General features: G+C 37.1%; 1 protein-coding gene across 3 annotated transcripts; it reads left to right on the forward strand.

Moving 5' to 3' along the window:
- Positions 1 to 477: 477 nt before the first annotated feature.
- On the forward strand, positions 478 to 20,766 carry TAF5 (TBP-associated factor 5). Of its 3 annotated transcripts, none has more exons than XM_059605043.2 (19): positions 478 to 777; positions 2,343 to 2,424; positions 2,516 to 2,594; positions 2,812 to 2,909; positions 3,005 to 3,061; positions 4,706 to 4,793; positions 4,879 to 4,988; positions 8,317 to 8,424; positions 8,595 to 8,746; positions 9,731 to 9,841; positions 9,935 to 10,004; positions 10,084 to 10,123; positions 13,482 to 13,643; positions 13,792 to 13,868; positions 19,376 to 19,492; positions 19,612 to 19,877; positions 19,979 to 20,074; positions 20,147 to 20,249; positions 20,518 to 20,766. In XM_059605043.2, exons 1-19 carry the CDS (start codon positions 593 to 595, stop codon positions 20,569 to 20,571), a joined length of 2,055 nt encoding a protein of 684 aa, XP_059461026.1. In that variant the 5' UTR covers positions 478 to 592; the 3' UTR covers positions 20,572 to 20,766. The 3 variants fall into 3 exon arrangements, with proteins under 3 accessions (XP_059461026.1, XP_059461027.1, XP_059461025.2); XM_059605044.2 differs by having other exon boundaries at positions 20,174 to 20,249; positions 20,518 to 20,765; XM_059605042.2 differs by having other exon boundaries at positions 20,179 to 20,249; positions 20,518 to 20,765.
- Positions 20,767 to 21,106: the final 340 nt, after the last annotated feature.

Consider the following 21,106-nt stretch of genomic DNA (forward strand, 5'->3'; position numbering starts at 1 on the left):
ATTTAACACAACAATCCTACTTCAAACTTAATTGAAGTAGGACTCTAGGTCTAATTCAAATTCTCAGCACTCCCACAACAAGTTGAAAAAAGAGACCTAGTCAAAGTCTAACTTCACTTCTCAGCCTTTAAATAGGTTCTTACACCATGTATAAATTTTCAGACTAAAAAAGACCGTACCAAAAATTGTTCTAACATAAATAATACATTTTTTGTACTTTAATTTAAAATTAAAATTTTTATTTGTGAAATCACAATCATGGAAGTTTAAATTTCCCATCATGTACCTTTAATTTTCGGCCTAATTGAGCAAAAAGATAATCCCCGATTATATTTGATCTCTTCGAAGTTTAGGCCCATTTCCTTACGTGACATTTGGGTCTAGGCCTTCTTTATAGACCCAAAAAAGGGTATTGAGCTTTGATCAAAAGCCCAAAGGCCAATGTTTTCATAGACACAACAAGGGTCGATTCCAAATTCTGGCCTAAGATCCCGCGGGCAAATTTCCCGAAACGGCAAGACCTAAATCGGTGGTTCACTCGGAGCGAGCGAGCGTGAGAGAGAGAGAGAGAGAGAGAGAGAGAGAGACAGCAATGGAGGAAGACCAAATAGAGAAGTTTGTGGCAGAGTACCTGAAGAAGAAGGGGTTCAAGCAAGCTGAGCACGCTTTCCAAGAAGAACGACAACATCAACAGAGCAAGAACACTTCATCGTCCTCCATCACCACCAATTCCCTCTCTGACCCTGACCTCGCCAAGCACATCCTCGCCTTCTCCGAGTACTCTCTCTCTCTCTCTCTCTCTCTCTAATCCTGTTTTTTTTTTTCAAACATAAGTATAAAGCATGAGGATAAGTAATTTCCAAATTTTGCTTGGATTAGTGAAGTCAATGATCTATAGCTTTACTTATATTGGTGCGGTGAATGATAATGCTGCATAAATGAGCCAAAAAAATAACCTTTTTTTTTTTGTCGAATTTATGATTTTCACTCGAAGACATGCTTAACATATTGAACGGTTTAAATTGGGATACAGGTTCACATTTTATGCGTATGTTAGGTGCGAAATATTCGAAAAATATATATTATATGTGCCAAATATTTGTAAGGGGTTGGCTTAGTGGTTGGACAGCTTGGGACTTTGAGTATGCTTCTCAAGGTCTTAGGTTCGAAACCCATTGAGTGCAAACTGTTTCTTGGGGTTTGCCCATTGAATTAACCGAGGTGCACTTGCGGGAAATTCCTTGCCGAGGGCCTGTGCACCCCGGGATTAATCGGAGTGAAGCTCCGGATACTCGGTGCCAAATCAAAATAAAAAAATAAAAAAATAAAAAATAAAAATTGGAAGGGGTTTGACTGTTGAATATGCCATATGTATTTATATGTTTTATGTTGTTTACGCTAAGCTAGAGTTAAGATGTAGAGTGAATTGGGAATATGCACTGTTTTCATGGGAATCATATGGTATTGTTTTCTTTAATTTGCTGGTACGTATGATTCACATGTGGACTTGCTAAGACCAGTTAGTATATATATCAAAGAGGATTTCCAAAGTTTTCAGATCCTCAGGTTGAAATTCTTTAGGTTGTGCCACGGTTTAGAAGTTAGAAGAACATGAGAAGTGTTCTGGATTTTCTCTTGGCTGGTACTTTTGTGTTAAGTAGAATAATATCTGCTATAGTTGGGGTATATGAAGACTAAATTTGGTCTCTTGTTCACTGAGCGACCCGTATAATCCATTCTTTGGAGCAATCATTTCTTGATAGTTTGGGGTTGGCCTTGTTTTGGACCATCACTACATTGATATGGGATGGGTTATATATATAGTGATACTATAAACTTTGTTGCATAGCCATTGTTGTGACTTTTGTGGCAGAAGACTTTCATAAGACTTAAATATTGTAGAAGTTAGAGATATAGGACCTGAAAGAAAAAACTGCAGTGAACTTTGAATTCTTCTGAACAATAGAAGACAATATGTTTTCATGTTGCTTTTTAAGTAAAGGAAAATCAAGTTGTTTGGGCCTCACCACCGAACTGATACGTGGTAGCATAATGTGATTACAGATATGTGTGTTTGAGAATGACATGGGTGTGTAGTACTGTAGTGGTTGACACTGAAAACATGGAATGGAATAAATTCTGAAAATGAAGTAGGCGGCCAAATTTTTGTGGCAGTCGTGTTAGTGTATCTAGTATGGTGAAAATTGCTGACATCAGAGTATCTAAATGGATTGAAAAATGCAATCTTTATAATATATATAAATTTTGTTGTTTGGTTATTTGTGCACTTTTTATTGTCACAAAGGTGTTTTTGTTTCATCATGAAAGTTCTTATTTTTCAGATTGGAGAATGGTCCAGCACGATACCATGATGGATATAGCAAGTTTAGGTCATGGACTTATAGTTCACTAGATTTGTACAAGGTACCTGGTTTTTAAATTGATTTTAGTTGGGAACTCATTTCATAATCCTGGTGTTTATGATTCGACTAAATCACCTTTACAACCTTTGCAGCATGAGTTGCTTCGCGTGCTTTATCCTGTATTTATTCATTGTTTCATGGATCTGGTGGAAAAAGGGCATGTTCAAGAAGGTATGTTTTGAACTTATTTCCTTATGTTTTGTAGTCTATGTCAGAAACTAACTGAAGCGCTCCATTAGTGCAACTGTTTATCTGTTTGTTTTTACATGATTACAGTTGATGTTTTTTCTTCACGTCTTGTACTTTGTACTGCAAACTTACCAAAGTGAGAATTAGTTCAACAACTGTAATGTGTATATGTTCACATAATTATGGTTGATATCTCCAGCACGAACCTTTTTCAATAGCTTCCGTGAAGACCATGAAATGATGCACTCGCGAGACCTTCAAAAGTTGGAAGGAGTTCTTTCTCCCTCTCATCTGGGGGTAATTACTACTTTAGAACCTTCATTTAATGTTCCCCACTCTTTGTATGGGTAGATTAGAAATCATAATAATTTAATCATCATGTTTCTGTTCAGGAGATGGAATTTGCTCATTCTCTTAGGCAGAACAAAGTAAAAATAAAGATATGTCAGGTAACTTCTTGTTCTTCTTGAGTAGCTTGTTAGTATATGTTAAAGAAGTGATTAAATGATTAAATTTATCTCTTCCTATTAATTTAAACTTTTGGGATAAGTGGTGATTTAATATTGTACCAGAGCCAAAGGTCTTAAGTTCGAACCCCGTCAATTCACCCCTCATTTGATTAAAATATTTTATGTGTTGGGTCTCGCCTATTAAAAGGGAGTTTGAGCCCATACGTGAGGGGGGTGTTAAAGAAGTAATTAAATGATTAAATTTATTTCTTCCTATTAGCTTAAGCTTTTGGGACAAGTGGTGATTTAACAGTATCAAAAGTGATTTATATTATTGTTTATCCAATTATAGTTCACTCAAATCATAGTACTTGTCCTTTAACCATCTTAAGGTCCCTAAAAGCCATATTTTCCTGTATAATCAACATTAGCTTAGGTCTATTATGTCCAATTGCACTTAAAAAACTTTAGTTCTTTGCGATGGAATTCTATTTTTTTGATGACGGGAAATCCTTCCAAGTCGGGGCCACCCCCATATGCAAGGTGATCCTGTTATGAACATACACAAAGGACCCAAGTAACGCACCCCCACCCACATAGATTGGTTAAATCTGGCTTTCGCTAGCGGTGTGGCCCTTAAATCTTTATGATCATTGTAAACCATCAACTCTCATAAGTAAGGTGATCCTGTTTTGAACATACACAAAGGATCTTGCATTCACATTTACTTCCTTGACTTCACCTCTATAAGATTTTGTGTATCATATGTAACATCAACATCATCAGTTGTGCATCAAAACCAGTTACATGGTGCAAGTCCATTTTTGGCTGCCGTGTTTTAGCAATAGTTATGTTTTTTGGAGATTGCACTTTATGCTATATTTAGACTCTTTAACCCAAATATATTCAGGTAGTCTTTTCATTTTTGCTTATGATGTATAAAATAATGCTAGCTGGAGACTGGATGTCAGAGTTATTTTCCTTTTGAATAAAAAAAAAGAAAAGTGATTTGTACACTTTTTGATACCCTAATTTACCATGATTTGCTCCTGAATTAGTTAAAATTTGCTTATGATTATAATGTATGTGGCCATTATGTTGTACTTACAAATATGGTTGAATAGCTTTGTCTCTGTAACTAACTACTGGGAGATTATGTGTCTTTAAGCTATAGCTGTGTTCTTTTTCTTTCATGATGTATGGAGGATATGATGTTGTAAGAGCGTAGAAGTTTATCTCTACTTCTGGTATTTTCTAGATATTTGATCTGATTTTTTTATTTTTTATGAGATGTATGCTGTTTTTGAATTGTATGACCTTGGATTTTTACATTGCTTATATATAAAAAAAGGAATTGAAAATGATCTGGTGCTATATCAATATATTAATAAAACTCTATTAGCTTCATCCTTTGTAGAGTTTTACGTACCTTTGGAAACTACAAATCCATTAACATTGTAATAAATTGATTTTTTAATCTCAGATATGATTTGTTTTTATTGCGATGATTTATTGGTGGCCTTGTTTACATTGATAGCCATAGAGATAGAATTTCCTATAACAGTTTCTTGGTTGTAACTGTTTAGATAGGTTCAGAATATATTTTTGGACTGCTGAAAAACTTATTGTTAACTATTGTGCCAGTACTCCTATGACCTACTGCTGGAGTATCTACACAAGACAAAATTGACCACAATGCTTGGGGTTATAAATGAGCATATTAACTTTCAAGGTACATATGTTAACCTTTTGGTTGCATGTATATAAGAATCTATTTGTTGGGTTATGGTGATATTCATATATTATTAGTTTTGCAGTTTCTCCAGGGCAGCCTAGCTCAATTTCTGATGATACTGAAGTCGTAACACTTACTGGAAGCAGCCAGGATGAGGCCACTCAGATAAATCAGAAGGAAATACATTGGGGGGTCAGTAAAGATTCTGAGTTCCTTTTATGTTATTTGTTGAGAAGGATAACATATTTTTATTATTCAAAAGGATGGTAGTCGTGTAATTGTGTATAGTGGTCATGATTTTTATTTGCAAATCGGCTGGGAATATACTGGGCTTGCATCTTTGTTTGAAATGCTGAATAACTGCCCTGTATTCTCTGTATTGCTGCTTTTTGTATACTTTCCTGTGTACTTAGGGGCACCTTGCGCTTTTATTAGATATTTGTCGATTACTTATAAAAAAAAAAAAACTATTTAACTAAATGTCATTGATTTTGACAGATTTCTTGCTATGAAATGTGTGGTTTTCATAGCCAATGCGAACATTGAATCCAATGTTGATGGACATTTTGCTAATATTTTTACAACTGCCGAAAACTTTTCAGATGTTACAATATAATACTTGCATACGAAATTTACCTTAATTCAAATTAAGTTGCGTGTTTGAATCTGAGACGGTCAAACTAACGTAGATTTGGCTCTTAATGAGTATATACTTCCAAAGTGATGGTGGTGACTAGATGCTCTTGCAGTATAGTTTTAACTACAATATTCCTTCATGATGTTTGTATAGAGTAAGCAGGTCTAGAGGTGACACGCCGGTTACAACTGTGCAAGAATTATTTAGCACAAAAAAAAAATCATCTCATTTAGTTCTGCTCTAAATTTATTAGGTTAACATTTGAAAAATAGAGCCCTATCCAATTTCTTATACTAAATTGTGATTTCTTAAGAATAGTTTTTTTTTTAATAAGTAAGAATAGTTATCCAATTAGCGTTTGATGTCTTAAGAATAGTTATCTTTTATTTCTCAATGTTTTCCCATAGTGGTGTCAATTGGAAAGAAGGTATAAAATTTCTTGCTATTTTAATAGTTGATGCAGGATTTCTAGGAAATTGAAAACTAGATTAAGATTCTTGATAAATTCTTGAAGGATTTTTTAATAGTAACGAAAGTAACCCATGAAGGTGCCAATTAGGTGCTACAACAAAATTAGACCATATTTTCAAATTACTTTAATCTTTGATCTTGTTTTCCAAAAGCTTTTCTGCTGGCTGCATCATTAGTGCCCACAGGAAGAAAAATTTCTTTATTTTTATTTTTATTTTTATAAGCATCTTGTATTTGTTTATTAAATCAATAGTTATACCCTTTTTTTAGTTGTTACCATTGAAGGGGCCATATATGATTAAGCATGGCTGCAATGGTGATATAATACATGGTCACTTCTAGTGTGACGCTCCATTTGGTGGGGGCCCTTTTCTCTTTTTTTTTTTTTTTTTTCAAGCTAAACACAGCTGGAAATAGCACTCCATAGCGTTGCCAATCTTACAATGAAGTAGATAATGATCCACAAACTCTCCACCCTTCATACACATATAGCTATGGTTACCCACAATGTCATGTTGTTTCCTTAGGTTATCTATCGTGAGGATCTTTCTTAGGGCCTTCTTCCCCTGGGTGACGGAGGAATCCAAGGTTCGGCCATTGCCATTGGTATAATAAGGTCTTGAAGCACCTTCCTGCACACCTTTGTTGATGTCCGAAATTGTCCTGCATTCTCTGTGCTCCTAGCTGCCTAAGGTCTTTTCTTGAGCTTCCTATCTAAAGTAATTTAGAAGAGCGAAGTAGGAGAGATTCTCATAACTCGGTTAGGATTTAAGATTTCCATAATTGCTTGTTAGCTCCTGAAGTCAGCTTGCTTTGCCTTCCCTGCCCTATCCCTTTGCCTATGTAGCAATACTTGGGTCTCTCTTCCTGCATAAAGTCTGGAATAGATTCAAGCTTTTCCCTGAGGTATCTCCTTTGTTGCAGCGAACAAACATGGGATTGCTTGCGCTTCCCGCTCAGTAAGGTTGATTTTGGATTCCCATCTTGAGTGTCCGATTTCTTACCAAGCAAAAAATGCTGCTCTCATGGGGACCTTATTCCGCGAAATACTCTTCCAAGGGAAGAGAGTGCCATCATGAGGTACAACGATGTTATAGAAAGATCTAACACCAAACATCCCTATCTTGGAAGTGGCCCACATCTCAATCTAAAGGAGCACAATAAATTAAAAAACAAAGCAAAGACATCCACTTCCCAATGCCGCTTTGTTAAAGCTTAGATTCCATTCATGGAAATCACTAGAGAAATTCAAGTAATCTACCATGGAAGCATCCTTAATGCAAGCAGTACTATATAAATTTGGAAAAACTTCCTTAAGACCAGATTGTGATACCACATGTCATGCTAGAATCTAATCTTGGAGCCTTCTCTCACAAACTCCCCCTCAACCCCTCTTGATATCAGTGGTGCTTCAGCTTTTAACAGTAGAAGCTACTTGCATCTCGTTTGGCATCTCAATGGTGCTGCGTTTTTTTTGCAAATTTTGTGAAGCAGCTTAGGCTTTTTAGGCATCTTTTGAGAAGCAGCCCTTGGTTGCTTATTCAAAACAGCGCCAGCTTCTCATATTAAAGTTACAAACCTCTCAAACTGGCCCTGAGTCCACTTTCATTAATCATTGTTGAAAGGTTGCTTTGTATATGATTTATTTTCTCCACAAATTTTGGTATTTTAATTAGTCGGCCTTAATTTAGTTGCGAACAAGAAGAGTGGTGCACCCATTTATTCTTCTGTCTCCAAGTCTCAAATGGGGTATTCGAGGAGAGTGAATGATAGGATAGCTAAGCAATTGCATAAGAACAAGGAGTTGCTGACCGAGTTTGTGGCGGAAACTCCAGTGGAGGGGGTGGAGGGCTATTCTAATGTGGCGCTCGATGCGGTGAAGTTCGCTCCCTTTGTGGGGTTGTCTTATGGTGTTGACGAGAAAAGACTCTTGGATCTTTTTTCAATCATTGAAGAGGAGCGGGTGCCCAAAAATGACATTTTTGCTCCAAAGGCTAAGGGGAAGAGGGTGCTCAAAAATTTGAAATGTTCCATTAATTTTGAGGCTAGGGGCCACGGCTCGAGTAGGGTCAATGGCAGGGTGATGTAGGTTTGCCTATTGAGCTTAGGGTTTTTGTGAGTTTTGGGGTATCAGACTTCTTTAGGATTCTTCGGTTTTAGGGTTTGTATAGGGTCTTCTTTTTGTGGGATTTTGCGGTTTTCCTATGTATACTATCTGTGTACATAGAGGCGCATTGCACTTTTTTTTATTTGTACAATATTACTTATCAAAAAAAAAAAAGTTGGGAACGAGTTTTATGGTTATGAGCTCTATGCCTGTCCCTGCTATCAATGGTAGTTATTTGTGCAAGTGTAATTTCTTTTTCTTGGTTTGTTATTTAATTTTCAGCTTTACTCTTTTATTTGTGATAGCTGCTTGAAGATTCTTTAGAAGAACGCTTGGAAAAGGGTGGAGGTTTGCTCTCAGATTCTGAAAAGGCCGAAGGAGAAACCAAAGAGGGAGAATTAGATGAGAATAAGGTAAAATGTACTTCAAATACTTGTAACTTTCTCCCATATCTACAGATTTATAATTGATTGAAATAATTTATATCTGATTTTTTTGTTGTATGTGTCATTTCTATAGTGATTGATGGTTCAAAGTTTTGGATTCTTTTTCTTGATTTTTGTGTTGCCTGTTTCTTGTTCAGAAAAGATCAGGTGAAGGAGCAAAGCAAGGCATGTCAATTAAAAAGGTCAAGAAGGACAAGGGTGCAAGTGCAACAGGGAAAGCTGGGCGTCCTGAGGCTAACACTGTACCTATGGCACCACGAGTCAAACCAGAGCTTACCTTGCCAGTAGTGTATTTTCTGGAATCCTCTATTTTCATTTTTATTTCTCATTAAACAAAGGTTAAAGTTATTTGGAGAAACTATTATGCTTTACATGGAGTGGGGTGACCTAGAACTTTAAGTAGCGTTATCATATTGTTTAACTGGTGCCAGAAAAACTTAAAATTGAGACAAGTTCGATAAAATGAGCAATATAATATGACTTATTAATGTAAAGTGTAAGTAATGGCTTATTTAGATAATATCAAGTAATAGTGCATTGAACCCAAAATTTAGAGTTTGGTTTGAGTTTGAAAAGGTTTATGATATTGACAAGGTTTTGTTTTACTAAGTTTTATAAATGTATAGTGAAAAAGCAGAAACTATCAGCACCTTATTTCTAACACCCACCACTTTAGCACTTACACCCCCAACAACAAAGTATAAGTTCTCTTTCTCGCTAAATTGTGACTTTGTTACTTCTATTCCAGTTAACTGGATCTTAATTAGTGGGTAGTCATGAGTTAATACTTATTTCAACGTTCCAGGTCATTTATCAATTGGAAATAGTCCTTTCCTTTTTCTTTTCATTTCTTAATACATACTTCACATGATTTGTTTTGAAAAGTGTCATGTTAATATATATTGTACTCCTGCAGCTAGATGGGACTTTGCCTTGGGGGTTAAAGTTTTGACTCCTAATCATCTCTTGAATACAAGATTTCCTTGTAAATTAAGCATTTAGGTTAACTTAGATTTTGGAAGCCAATCAGGTGTGTGCCTTGGTTGAGTACTTACTTTGACCAATGGTACTTATTGCATTTGCATTTTATTTGACAATATGCCCTAGAATAAAGTTGTGTTGCGGTTTATTGGAATGTTAATGATTTCTATTGTATGTTTTGTCAAATAAGACTTCGTGGATAAATTTGGGATGTCAGCATAAGAAATCTATGATGCTGTTGATGTTAAGGTTCTGCTGCAGGCCATTGATTAACCTTTATTGATTGCTTCAGTCACACAGACGTAGAAAAGTCTATTCTTGAAGACCTAAGAAACCGTGTACAGTTGAGTAGTGTCTCACTGCCATCTGTCAGCTTTTATACATTCATCAACACACATAATGGGTATGTTCTTAACTTTGTTGGTCTAATGTTAATGTTGTTTCTTTAGTAACATTTTTTTTCTTAAATGGTCATCTTTTTGATAACTTGTCCCAGTTTAAACTGTTCATCAATATCCCATGATGGATCTTTGGTTGCTGGAGGATTTTCAGACTCATCTTTGAAGGTTGTATCTGATCAGATATCATAACCAATATTCTTCTTGTGTTTTTACATTTTCTAATTTTTGAACTGTGCCTCCACAGATTTGGGACATGGCAAAGCTTGGGCAAGAACCTGTTGGCCGTAAGTCTGCAATAATTATTATTATTTTTTTTAATAGAATGAGATTTATTTATTTTTCTTGCAAGTTGCTACATACTATCATATGAGTTTATGTATGTATTGACACTTGTTATATATTGTTAATATGATCAAATCATAATTGTTGGCACATATAATTTATAACTGGTGTATAGTTGATATACCCAGGAATTGTGGAAGAAGAAGCTACCTTAGATTAGCTAAGAAACTGTTTTACATAAAGAATTTAATGGGCTGTTTGGATGGGGGTAATCTTTTAGGATTCCTAGGAATCCTAAAATATTACCTCGTTTGGTTGCACTTAAGTGGAGGGAATCTAGATACCCAAGGGAATGTGGGCTCCCTATCAACTTCCTTTTGTTGGGAATGTGGATTCCTGTCCCTCTTCCTTGAGCCGATGAAACTCTCTCTCGAATATGAGCTATCTCCCTCTCCCTTGAGCAAACGAATTTCTCTCTCAATTTTGAGTGTTTGATGGGCTCTATCATACATAAGTACTTGTTGGTAGGTTCCATTTCTCTCTTTATTTTGGGAGTAATAAGACTAAATTCACGGCTTAGATGTGTTTCTTTACATGGTAGTAAAATATGCAAATTGTATGGGCAATATAGACAAAACGTTTTAGCGGATACCCCTCAGTAGGTCAAGGGTAGGAAGGGGCTTCTGAATTTGGAATGCTCCATTAACTATGATATGAAGGGAACATCATTTAGGCGTGGGAAAGGCAAGGCTCACGCTTGGTAGCTTTTAAGGGCTTAGGGCTTTGTTTTCTTGTGGGCTTTTTGGGTGGGTTGGTTTGTGGGTGTTTTTGCTGTTTTTTGGGTTTCAGGCTTGTCGGAGCTCCTTGTGTATACATATGGCCTATGTACTTAGGGGCGCCTTATGCTTTCAATAATTTATTCCTACAGGATGTTTAAACCAAACATGAGAATATCATATTCCCAAGAATCCTATCAGATTCCTAATCATTCCCAAACATGGGAATAGTCACACTTTTGGGGATCCAGATTCCCAGGCATCACATTCCTGAGAATGTGGGTGCCTGGAGGAATGTTAGATTTTGCGAACCAAACACCACGTAAAAGAATTTCACATTTCCTTTGGTATGAGAAAGTTATGTTGATCATAAACAATTCTTGTGTTGATGGAATGATGGGTATCGAGTTAACTTCTTGGAGGTTCATCTTCAGCTAACTAGTAGAGTAGTACTATTTTAATATAGCTTCAAAAATCTTGTTATTTGTTGGTTTTCATAGAACTGGTAAATTCAGGATTGCTGAAGGTTTTAAGTAGAATGATTTCTGCTATGGTAAACAGGGGTCTGTTAACAAGCTTTTTGGTGGGATCCAAGAATGTTGGTGTCCTCAACATTTCTCACTTTTTGTTTGCGGTTGATACTTTGATTTTTTGTGGGGCAAATCCAGATCTTCGCAATTTGCGTTGTTTTTTCCTATGCTTTGAAGCGGTTTCAGGTTTGAGGATTAATATGGCTAAATCAGAGTTGGTCCCCACTGGCAATATCAACAACATGGAATGTTTGGCTCGCATTTTGGGTTATAGGGTTTCCTCTCTTCCTATGAAATATCTTGGCCTTCAGCTGGGAACTTCGATTAAGGTCAAATCTATATGAGGATAGCATTATTGAGAAGATAAAGTGTTGTTTGGCTGGATGGAAGAGGATGTATTTGTCAAAGGGTGGGTTTGCTCCTCTCTATATCACCCTCGATACATCCATTCGTCTTGGTAGATAATACACTTGTCGATGTAAACACTGCCCCTCCTCACCACCTCAGAATTGCAAGGATCAGAGGGAGGAGAGAAGCCTGGCAGGGAAACCCACTTCCCTCCTTTTTATATTGCTCATTGCCTTAAAATAAAGGGAAAATGTATAATAAGTCCCTGAGTCAATAAAATAAATCTAAAAATTAAATTAAATCTAAAAAAAAAAAAAAAATGAAGGGTGGCCAAGGGTGGCAGCAACCCATATGGGGGCCACCCGAAACCCCATGGGGTGGCTCGAGCCACACCTTGGGTGGTTTGGGGAGCCACCCCAAACCCCCATGGGGTGGGTCGCAGGCCACCCCTCCACCCATGGGGTGGCTGCGACCCACCCCATGTGTGGAGGGGGCCACCGCGAGCCACCCCATAGGGGTTGAGTGGTGGCCGCTGCCACTCCTGGCCACTCTTCAATTTTTTTTTTTTAATTAAATTAATATTTTAATCAGGTAAAACGGTGCGTTTTGAATGGCCCTAACGGCTGTTAAAAAATTTTGACGGCAAAGATTTTATTGTCATTTCAATTGACTTAGGGACTAAATTTTCGAAAAAAAAAAAACTTATGGAGTTTTAAATTTTGGAGGATTAACTTTGGGACTTATTATACATTTTCCCTAAAATAAATTATTCTCTCTTAAAACAAAGTGGAAGGACAACTCTGGATATGAGTCCTCAATACATTTATTACTTCCATCCATTTCCCACCTGAAATCTGAATGATCTGGAATTCCTTTCCAATTCAGTATATCAACTAATGGGGACACCGGGAGGGAAGAGATGAAGCACCCCACTTACTTTTTTCTCTCCATCTCCAGAAAAAAAAGAAGCTTTTTGTGTTCTGTCCTTCACTCCAAGACGTTATTAATATTAGGCTCACCTGGAGGGGGTCAAAGAGAAGTAAAGTCAGTCAAATGTTGTTTTAGTTAATTTATCAATTACTTACTATAAAGTTTTATTTTATTTTTTAAATAGAATCGTTTGATTTGAAAATGGGTGAAAATCTATGTATTTCACTGAGGGTTTAAAGGCCTATAATATTCATGTAAAAGAGCATAAAAAAGAAGGAAAGTGTTATATATGGCAAGACCGACTGTATATTATATATACAGAAGATACATAATCAATATGAATCAAGGAAAGGTTTACCCACCCTTCGGGGTGGATCTATAACCCAATTTTTTCCCTCTGCGCTCTTTTTATATATCATCATTACTTATCAAAAAAAAAAAAAAAAAGAATCAAGATGCTTAAACCCACTCAAGATGCCTCAAAGGATAACATCTGAAGCTCTAAGGAAATGAATGGCATTGAACCCTGTAGAAAGTGATGGCGAACGAAGTCCCCTAAGTGATTAAGGCTATTTCGATATGTTTTGGGGCAGGTGGAGTTAAATGTTATACTTTCTTGATTAACTTAATTTATACGACTTTTGTTGGCTGTCTTTAGTGTCATATGTTGTTTAATGGACAGTACATCTCATTGGAAATGATTGTATGTGTTATGTACTTTTGTTTACTGCCTAGATATTCTTTGAAGAGGAATATTTAAATGGTGTTGCTGTCAGCTGTTTTGCAGGGTGAAAACGGTACCACTTCAAGTGAACATGTTTTAGGGTCAAGAGGTGGAAAAAGATATACATTGTTTCAGGGTCATTCAGGGCCAGTGTATTCTGCCACTTTTAGTCCGCTAGGAGATTTTTTACTTTCCTCTTCAGCAGACTCAACAAGTATGCTCTCCTAGAGTATCATCTCTCTCTCTCTCTCTCTCTCTCTCTCTCTCTCTTGTTTAGTAATATCTTGTTTCTTTTGAATTATAATAGTGTAGTCTTCGCTGAAACCACTATGTAACAGTAAAAATTACATCACTTGCTGCAGTTCGGTTATGGAGCACAAAACTAAACGCAAATCTTGTCTGCTACAAGGGGCACAATTACCCAGTGTGGGATGTTCAGGTAAATTGATAATGTAAACCTTATTTTTGTATATTTTCCATTTCTTCTGACAAAGGCTACCTAAATATCAATGTCTTAGAACCAAATGTGCGAATTAGATGGCTGTCACTATCCTAATAGCCCTATTTGAATATGTTCAATATGGGCTGCACAAGGGGAGGTAGACCTCTCTGTTCTTTAAACTGGCAGTCTCTTGGTGTAGACAAGACTCAATCTCAGGTCTCTTGTTTGACGACAAGAGACTTTACCGTTAGCACCACCGACTATTTACTTATGTGATTGTTTGAAGTAATCCCTGGACTAGTTATGATACAAAGTTACATTTCTTCTCATTAATAAACTGAACTAGCAACCAAGGTTTCATACTCAAAACATTTATATCAAGCATACAATTCCCCCTCAAGTCTATTGGAAATTTTTTTGTTGCATGTTCTGTTTCTGTGTGCCATTTTTCCTTCCTCTGACACTTTTTGACAACTTGAAGAAGACAAGTGCTTAGATTCTTTAAGGGGATTTACATATGGACAACATTAAATTTCTTTGTTCATTTCAGAGTCAGGTGTTCCTGGTCTCTACGAGGCATTCAGGAGAGTTTATATGTCTGGATTCTATGATTTACAACTTTTGGTGTTGACGTAGCGGAAGACTAAGGTAACTAATCAAAGAGCAGCGTCTTTGATTCTGCAAGGAGAAGCGTCTTCGACTTCTACCCAAAAGATAAAACAAGCCCGCATGCTAAGAAAAAATAAAACTCCGCAGAGTATTTGAGAGAGAATTCTCTGATTTGATTATCATTCAATTGATTGAGTTTTACATAATAGGCAAGCCTATTTATAGAAGAGAAATACTTGTAGAGAAAGTAAACCTACTTCTAGTAGAGAAAGTAAATCTAATCCTAGTAGAGAAAGTAAATCTAATCCTAGTAGGAAAGTAAACATAATCCTATAGTAGTAGTAAACCTAATCCTAATAAGGAAAGGAAATAAAGTCCTAATAAAATAAAATAAAATCCTAATATAAAATTGACAATCAGCGGGAATCGTGGCAATCTTTCCTTTTGTACTTCCATTGTTTGAGAATAGCTAAAATTCTGATCAAGCGGCGCTGCTCCAATATTATTTTTGATATTTTCCTTATTTTCGTTTTTACCGAAAATAAAGATAAATATCGTCCTACATCAGACACCCCTACTTGAAAAAAACTCGTCCTCGAGTTTTCTTTGGGACATGGCACATGTGGCTCCTTTGAAGAAAAGTACTTGGAGAAATCTATATAGATAGAATCAAGACATGATTTTTCCTTTTCGTCTACTTCCACCAAAATTCCTCCAACGATTTCTTCTTGGGTATCATCTTCAACTTCATTGTTTTCTTCAAAAGAATCGTCAATTTTTGTGATGATCGTGATGAGTTGCACCTGTGGTGTAGGTTGCATCTGTGGTAGAGGAAGTTGCACTTGTGGTGGAGAAGGTTGCATCTTTGGTGGAGAAGGTTGCACTTGTGGTGGAGGAGGTTGTAACTGTGGTAGAGGAAGTTGCACTTGTGGTGGAGGAGGCGGTAGCTGTTCCTCCATTGATGTAGTCGTTGGAATCAATGATGGTGGCTGCACATATGTTTTCTCTGATGGCAACTCCACTTCTTCAACCAACTTAACATCTTCCACAACTTTTTCACCATAATTAAAATTCTCTTCATAGGCGAAGGGCCTATTTGGAGAGTTATGAAGATGATTATGGACATGACGAAAGTGGCTTACGTCATCCTCACGGAATCGGTCAACATACAAATATCGAACGGGTTCTCTTCGGATCCCATAGTCATCTGGTGGTAGGAACCGGGCATTGAGTAACCGCTTCATCTTAGGCCAAGATGTCACAGGTCTTTTTCCTTCCCTGGATCGAGAGAGCTTCAACCATTCCTACCAAGCGGATGCTCCACCTTTGAGCTTATAAGCCACCAACTTCACCTTCTTTTCTTCCGGAATACACATGTACTCAAAGAATCTTTCTACCTCCATTATCCAGTCAAGGTAATCTTCAATGTGAAGATAACCATCGAATGAAGGGAGATCGTTATTTATCCGGTACTCCCGAGTGTCTCTATGATTCCAATGGGCACGCATCTGCCTGCGTTCAAACGACTCCCACAATTGGCGCACCTCCTGTTGCATCATCTGTGCTGTCTGCTTGAGCTCTTGGAATTCGGTTCTCCAAGGACCCTCTGATCGCTTGATGTATTGCTGGTAGTCGGATCTCGAAACAACATCCCTCTCACGAACGGCGTCGTTATAGAAGTTGTTGTTGTAGTATAAGTTGGCCATCGAATCCGGATAATGCCGGCTCGGATACCCCATGAATTTGGCTTTCGAAAGAGCCCCTCCCCTACAAGCGGCGTTGTTGGAGAAGTTTGTCACCGTTGCGCTGATTGGCCATGATCAGGATAAAGCCTGCTCTGATACCAACTGACGTAGCGGAAGACTAAGGTAACTAATCAAAGAGCAGCGTCTTTGATTCTGCAAGGAGAAGCGTCTTCGACTTCTACCCAAAAGATAAAACAAGCCCGCAGGCTAAGAAAAAATAAAACTCCGCAGAGTATTTGAGAGAGAATTCTCTGATTTGATTATCATTCAATTGATTGAGTTTTACATAATAGGCAAGCCTATTTATAGAAGAGAAATACTTGTAGAGAAAGTAAACCTACTTCTAGTAGAGAAAGTAAATCTAATCCTAGTAGAGAAAGTAAATCTAATCCTAGTAGGAAAGTAAACATAATCCTATAGTAGTAGTAAACCTAATCCTAATAAGGAAAGGAAATAAAGTCCTAATAAAATAAAATAAAATCCTAATATAAAATTGACAATCAGCGGGAATCGTGGCAATTTTTCCTTTTGTACTTCCATTGTTTGAGAATAGCTAAAATTCTGATCAAGCGACGCTGCTCCAATATTATTTTTGATATTTTCCTTATTTTCGTTTTTACCGAAAATAAAGATAAATATCGTCCTACATCAGACAACTGACGTAGCGGAAGACTAAGGTAATTAATCAAAGAGCAGCGTCTTTGATTCTGCAAGGAGAAACGTCTTCGTCTTCTACCCAAAAGATAAAACAAGCCCGCAGGCTAAAAAAAATAAAACTCCGCAGAGTATTTGAGAGAGAATTCTCTGATTTGATTATAATTTCATTGATTGAGTTTTACATAATAGGCAAGCCTATTTATAGAAGAGAAATACTTGTAGAGAAAGTAAACCTACTTCTAGTAGAGAAAGTAAATCTAATCCTAGTAGAGAAAGTAAATCTAATCCTAGTAGGAAAGTAAACATAATCCTATAGTAGTAGTAAACCTAATCCTAATAAGGAAAAGAAATAAAGTCCTAATAAAATAAAATAAAATCCTAATATAAAATTGACAATCAGCGGGAATCGTGGCAATCTTTCCTTTTGTACTTCCATTGTTTGAGAATAACTAAAATTCTGATCAAGCGGCGCTGCTCTAATATTATTTTTGATATTTTCTTTATTTTCGTTTTTACTGAAAATAAAGATAAATATCGTCCTACATCAGACACCCCCACTTGAAAAAAACTCGTCCTCGAGTTTTCTTTGGGACATGGCACATGTGGCTCCTCTGAAGAAAAGTACTTGGAGAAATCTATATAGATAGAATCAAGACATGATTTTTCCTTTTCGTCTACTTCCACCAAAATTCCTCCAACGATTTCTTCTTGGGTATCATCTTCAACTTCATTGTTTTCTTCAAAAGAATCGTCAATTTTTGTGATGATCGTGATGAGTTGCACCTGTAGTGTAGGTTGCATCTGTGGTAGAGGAAGTTGCACTTGTGGTGGAGAAGGTTGCATCTTTGGTGGAGAAGGTTGCACTTGTGGTGGAGGAGGTTGTAACTGTGGTAGAGGAAGTTGCACTTGTTGTGGAGGAGGCGGTAGCTGTTCCTCCATTGATGTAGTCGTTGGAATCAATGATGGTGGCTGCACATATGTTTTCTCTGATGGCAACTCCACTTCTTCAACCAACTTAACATCTTCCACAACTTCTTCATCATAATTAAGATTGTCATAAGCCGGTGGTCGGTTTATGGGTGCAGGTCGTTGGTGAGGAATAGGCCTCACTCGGATCCCATCGCCATCATGGGCATCATTGTCCCTGTGATTACGATTAGGACCTATGTGCATGCGCTCTATCATCTCTCGCATCTGGCGCATCTCCTGTCGTATCTCCTGTTGCATCGTTTGCTGGATCTGCTGGAACTCTTGGAATTCGGCTCTCCAAGGAGCCTCCCTGTCACGAGCAGCGTCGTTAAGGGAATCGTCACCGTTGCGCTGATTGGTCATGATCAGGATAAAGCCTGCTCTGATACCAACTGACGTAGCGGAAGACTAAGGTAATTAATCAAAGAGCAGCGTCTTTGATTCTGCAAGGAGAAGCGTCTTCGTCTTCTACCCAAAAGATAAAACAAGCCCGCAGGCTAAAAAAAATAAAACTCCGCAGAGTATTTGAGAGAGAATTCTCTGATTTGATTATAATTCCATTGATTGAGTTTTACATAATAGGCAAGCCTATTTATAGAAGAGAAATACTTGTAGAGAAAGTAAATCTAATCCTAGTAGAGAAAGTAAATCTAATCCTAGTAGGAAAGTAAACATAATCCTATAGTAGTAGTAAACCTAATCCTAATAAGGAAAGGAAATAAAGTCCTAATAAAATAAAATAAAATCCTAATATAAAATTGACAATCAGCGGGAATCGTGGCAATCTTTCCTTTTGTACTTCCATTGTTTGAGAATAGCTAAAATTCTGATCAAGCGGCGCTGCTCTAATATTATTTTTGATATTTTCTTTATTTTCGTTTTTATTGAAAATAAAGATAAATATCGTCCTACATCAGGTGTTATGCGTGTAGGGGGTCATTATCTGTTTATTTCTCAATGATTCTCATAATTTAAAGAGAAATAATATTCTTAGTAATCTGTAATGACTTGCAAGGGCTGAAAACAATCAGTCAGTTTGTTAATTTGGTTTCTCCGTGTAAGTCTGATTAGGGATGCTCAATATTAGTGAATGTATCATTCATATGTGTATTAAATTACTAAATTGTCCTGGAACTACCTCACAGATTCATGCTCGATTCAGTTATTATAATTCACTGTTTTTTGTCGTAGAGGCATTGTCTTAGACAGAAAAAAAAAAAAAAACAAATCTCATTGGGGATGACCCTCCCCCTTCCCAAATTCTCCCCATGAGTCAAGCCAGAAAATTTTCCTTTTAAAACAAAGTGAGTACCGCTTGACAACAAAGGCATGCTGTACTTCACGCTGCACTTTTTTCTTTTTTTAACTTCATCCTGTGGGTTGTTCCTGGTCAAGTTCCATATAAGAGTATCTATAGTTTTTCATTTCTTCTATTCTTTTCCAGTTGAAATTATTTCCTTCCTAACATAATTGTTCTTCTCATGAACTTTAATATTGTATCTTTTTCTCTATTTCTTGGTTCAGTTTAGTCCTGTAGGACATTATTTTGCCAGCTCTTCACACGATCGAACAGCAAGGATTTGGTCTATGGACAGAATACTGCCTTTAAGGATAATGGCAGGGCACTTATCTGATGTTGATGTGAGTATACCTCTTTCTCTCTCTCACACACACACACAATCTGTTGCCTAACTGTTGTCTACTAGATGTCAATCTCTGTCGGATGTTTATATCTAATGGGTTGAACGTTTTTATTTCAGTGTGTGCAGTGGCATGTTAACTGCAACTACATTGCCACTGGCTCTAGTGATAAAACAGTCCGATTGTGGGATGTACAAAGTGGGGAGTGCGTCCGAATTTTCATTGGTCACAGGAGTATGGTTTTGTCTTTGGCAATGTCGCCTGATGGGCGGTATATGGCCTCTGGTGATGAAGATGGCACAATCATGATGTGGGATCTCTCGACTGGTCGGTTTATTACACCTTTGATCGGTCACACCTCATGTGTATGGACCCTTGCTTTCAGGTTGATATCCTTTCCTTGTTACTGAATACCCACAGAATATCTCGAATTGTATTTTCACCAGGAAAAGAAATTAATTTTTCCATCCTTCTTGTTTGTGTCAGTGGTGAAGGTTCTCTACTTGCATCTGGATCTGCTGATTGCACTGTAAAATTATGGGACGTAGCTTCGAGTACAAAGGTGCCAAAGACCGAAGAAAAGTAAGTACATCCAAAACAGACTGTTAAATGTTATTGCTCTTCTTGCATCATTAGAACTAATTTTGAATAGAGATTGACAAGTATGTTGACTTTCATCAGCAAAGGTGGAAATACCAACAGACTAAGATCATTGAAAACTCTTCCAACCAAGTCCACACCTGTCTATGCATTGCGGGTAAATTGACAAAAAGCAGATTGAGTGCTGCTAGGAGTACTACAGTTTTTACAAGTTTCCGTTCCACCATAATTGGTGAAATGATTAAGTAAAAAATGTCTACTCTTAATTATTTCACAAATTATGAAAAGTAACGTCCCTTGGGGATTGTAGTAAAAGCTATAGTACCCTAGCATTTTCCAAGCAGATTATCTCATTTTTTCTTTCAAAATTTCTGTTGCCACTCATTCTAATCCTAATTTTGTGATGGTTCTTGTTTTGGGAACAGTTTTCTCGAAGGAATCTTCTATTTGCAGCTGGGGCTCTCTCAAAAAGCGTATAGGGTGCCCTCTCTCCACTCAGCATTATATTGATTTTGGTCTTTTAGCTCTCAGGATTTAAACCTTCTTCAGATTTGGTGTATGGAAATTTTTTTTTTTTTTTTTTTTTTAAATCTTCTTTTGTAAATTAATACTCAAATGTAAAAATTTTCATTATTAGAAGAATTGGAAGATGCTTAACAAACGCCATTTGCAGTGTTTTGGCCTAGATGCTCCTCAATCCCACCCCGCCACAACGCCCTTCATAGACATAAAGGCACCAAGAATAATTTGTAGACAATCAAATTGGCCTCTCATTTTTGACCCATTTGAGGATCTCCCTATTATCACCTGGGTGAAATTCATAATTGATCTTTGATCCTTTAAAGCATCTGTCCATCCCCCCAAAGAAGACACGTAATTTCAAATTTAAGCCGTAATTGTCATGAATTTGATCTGGTTTATGAGAAAGCTTGGGAGAATGTTGCCCTTGCGGATAACATATGAAAGGCTCCCCCTGCTGGCTACTTGAGAGCCAATTTTGATGTTGTAGTTAGA

This window comes from Corylus avellana, chromosome 9 (assembly GCF_965113065.1).
Source record: "Corylus avellana chromosome 9, dhCorAvel1.hap1.2, whole genome shotgun sequence".
NCBI classification, from domain to species: Eukaryota; Viridiplantae; Streptophyta; class Magnoliopsida; order Fagales; family Betulaceae; genus Corylus; species Corylus avellana.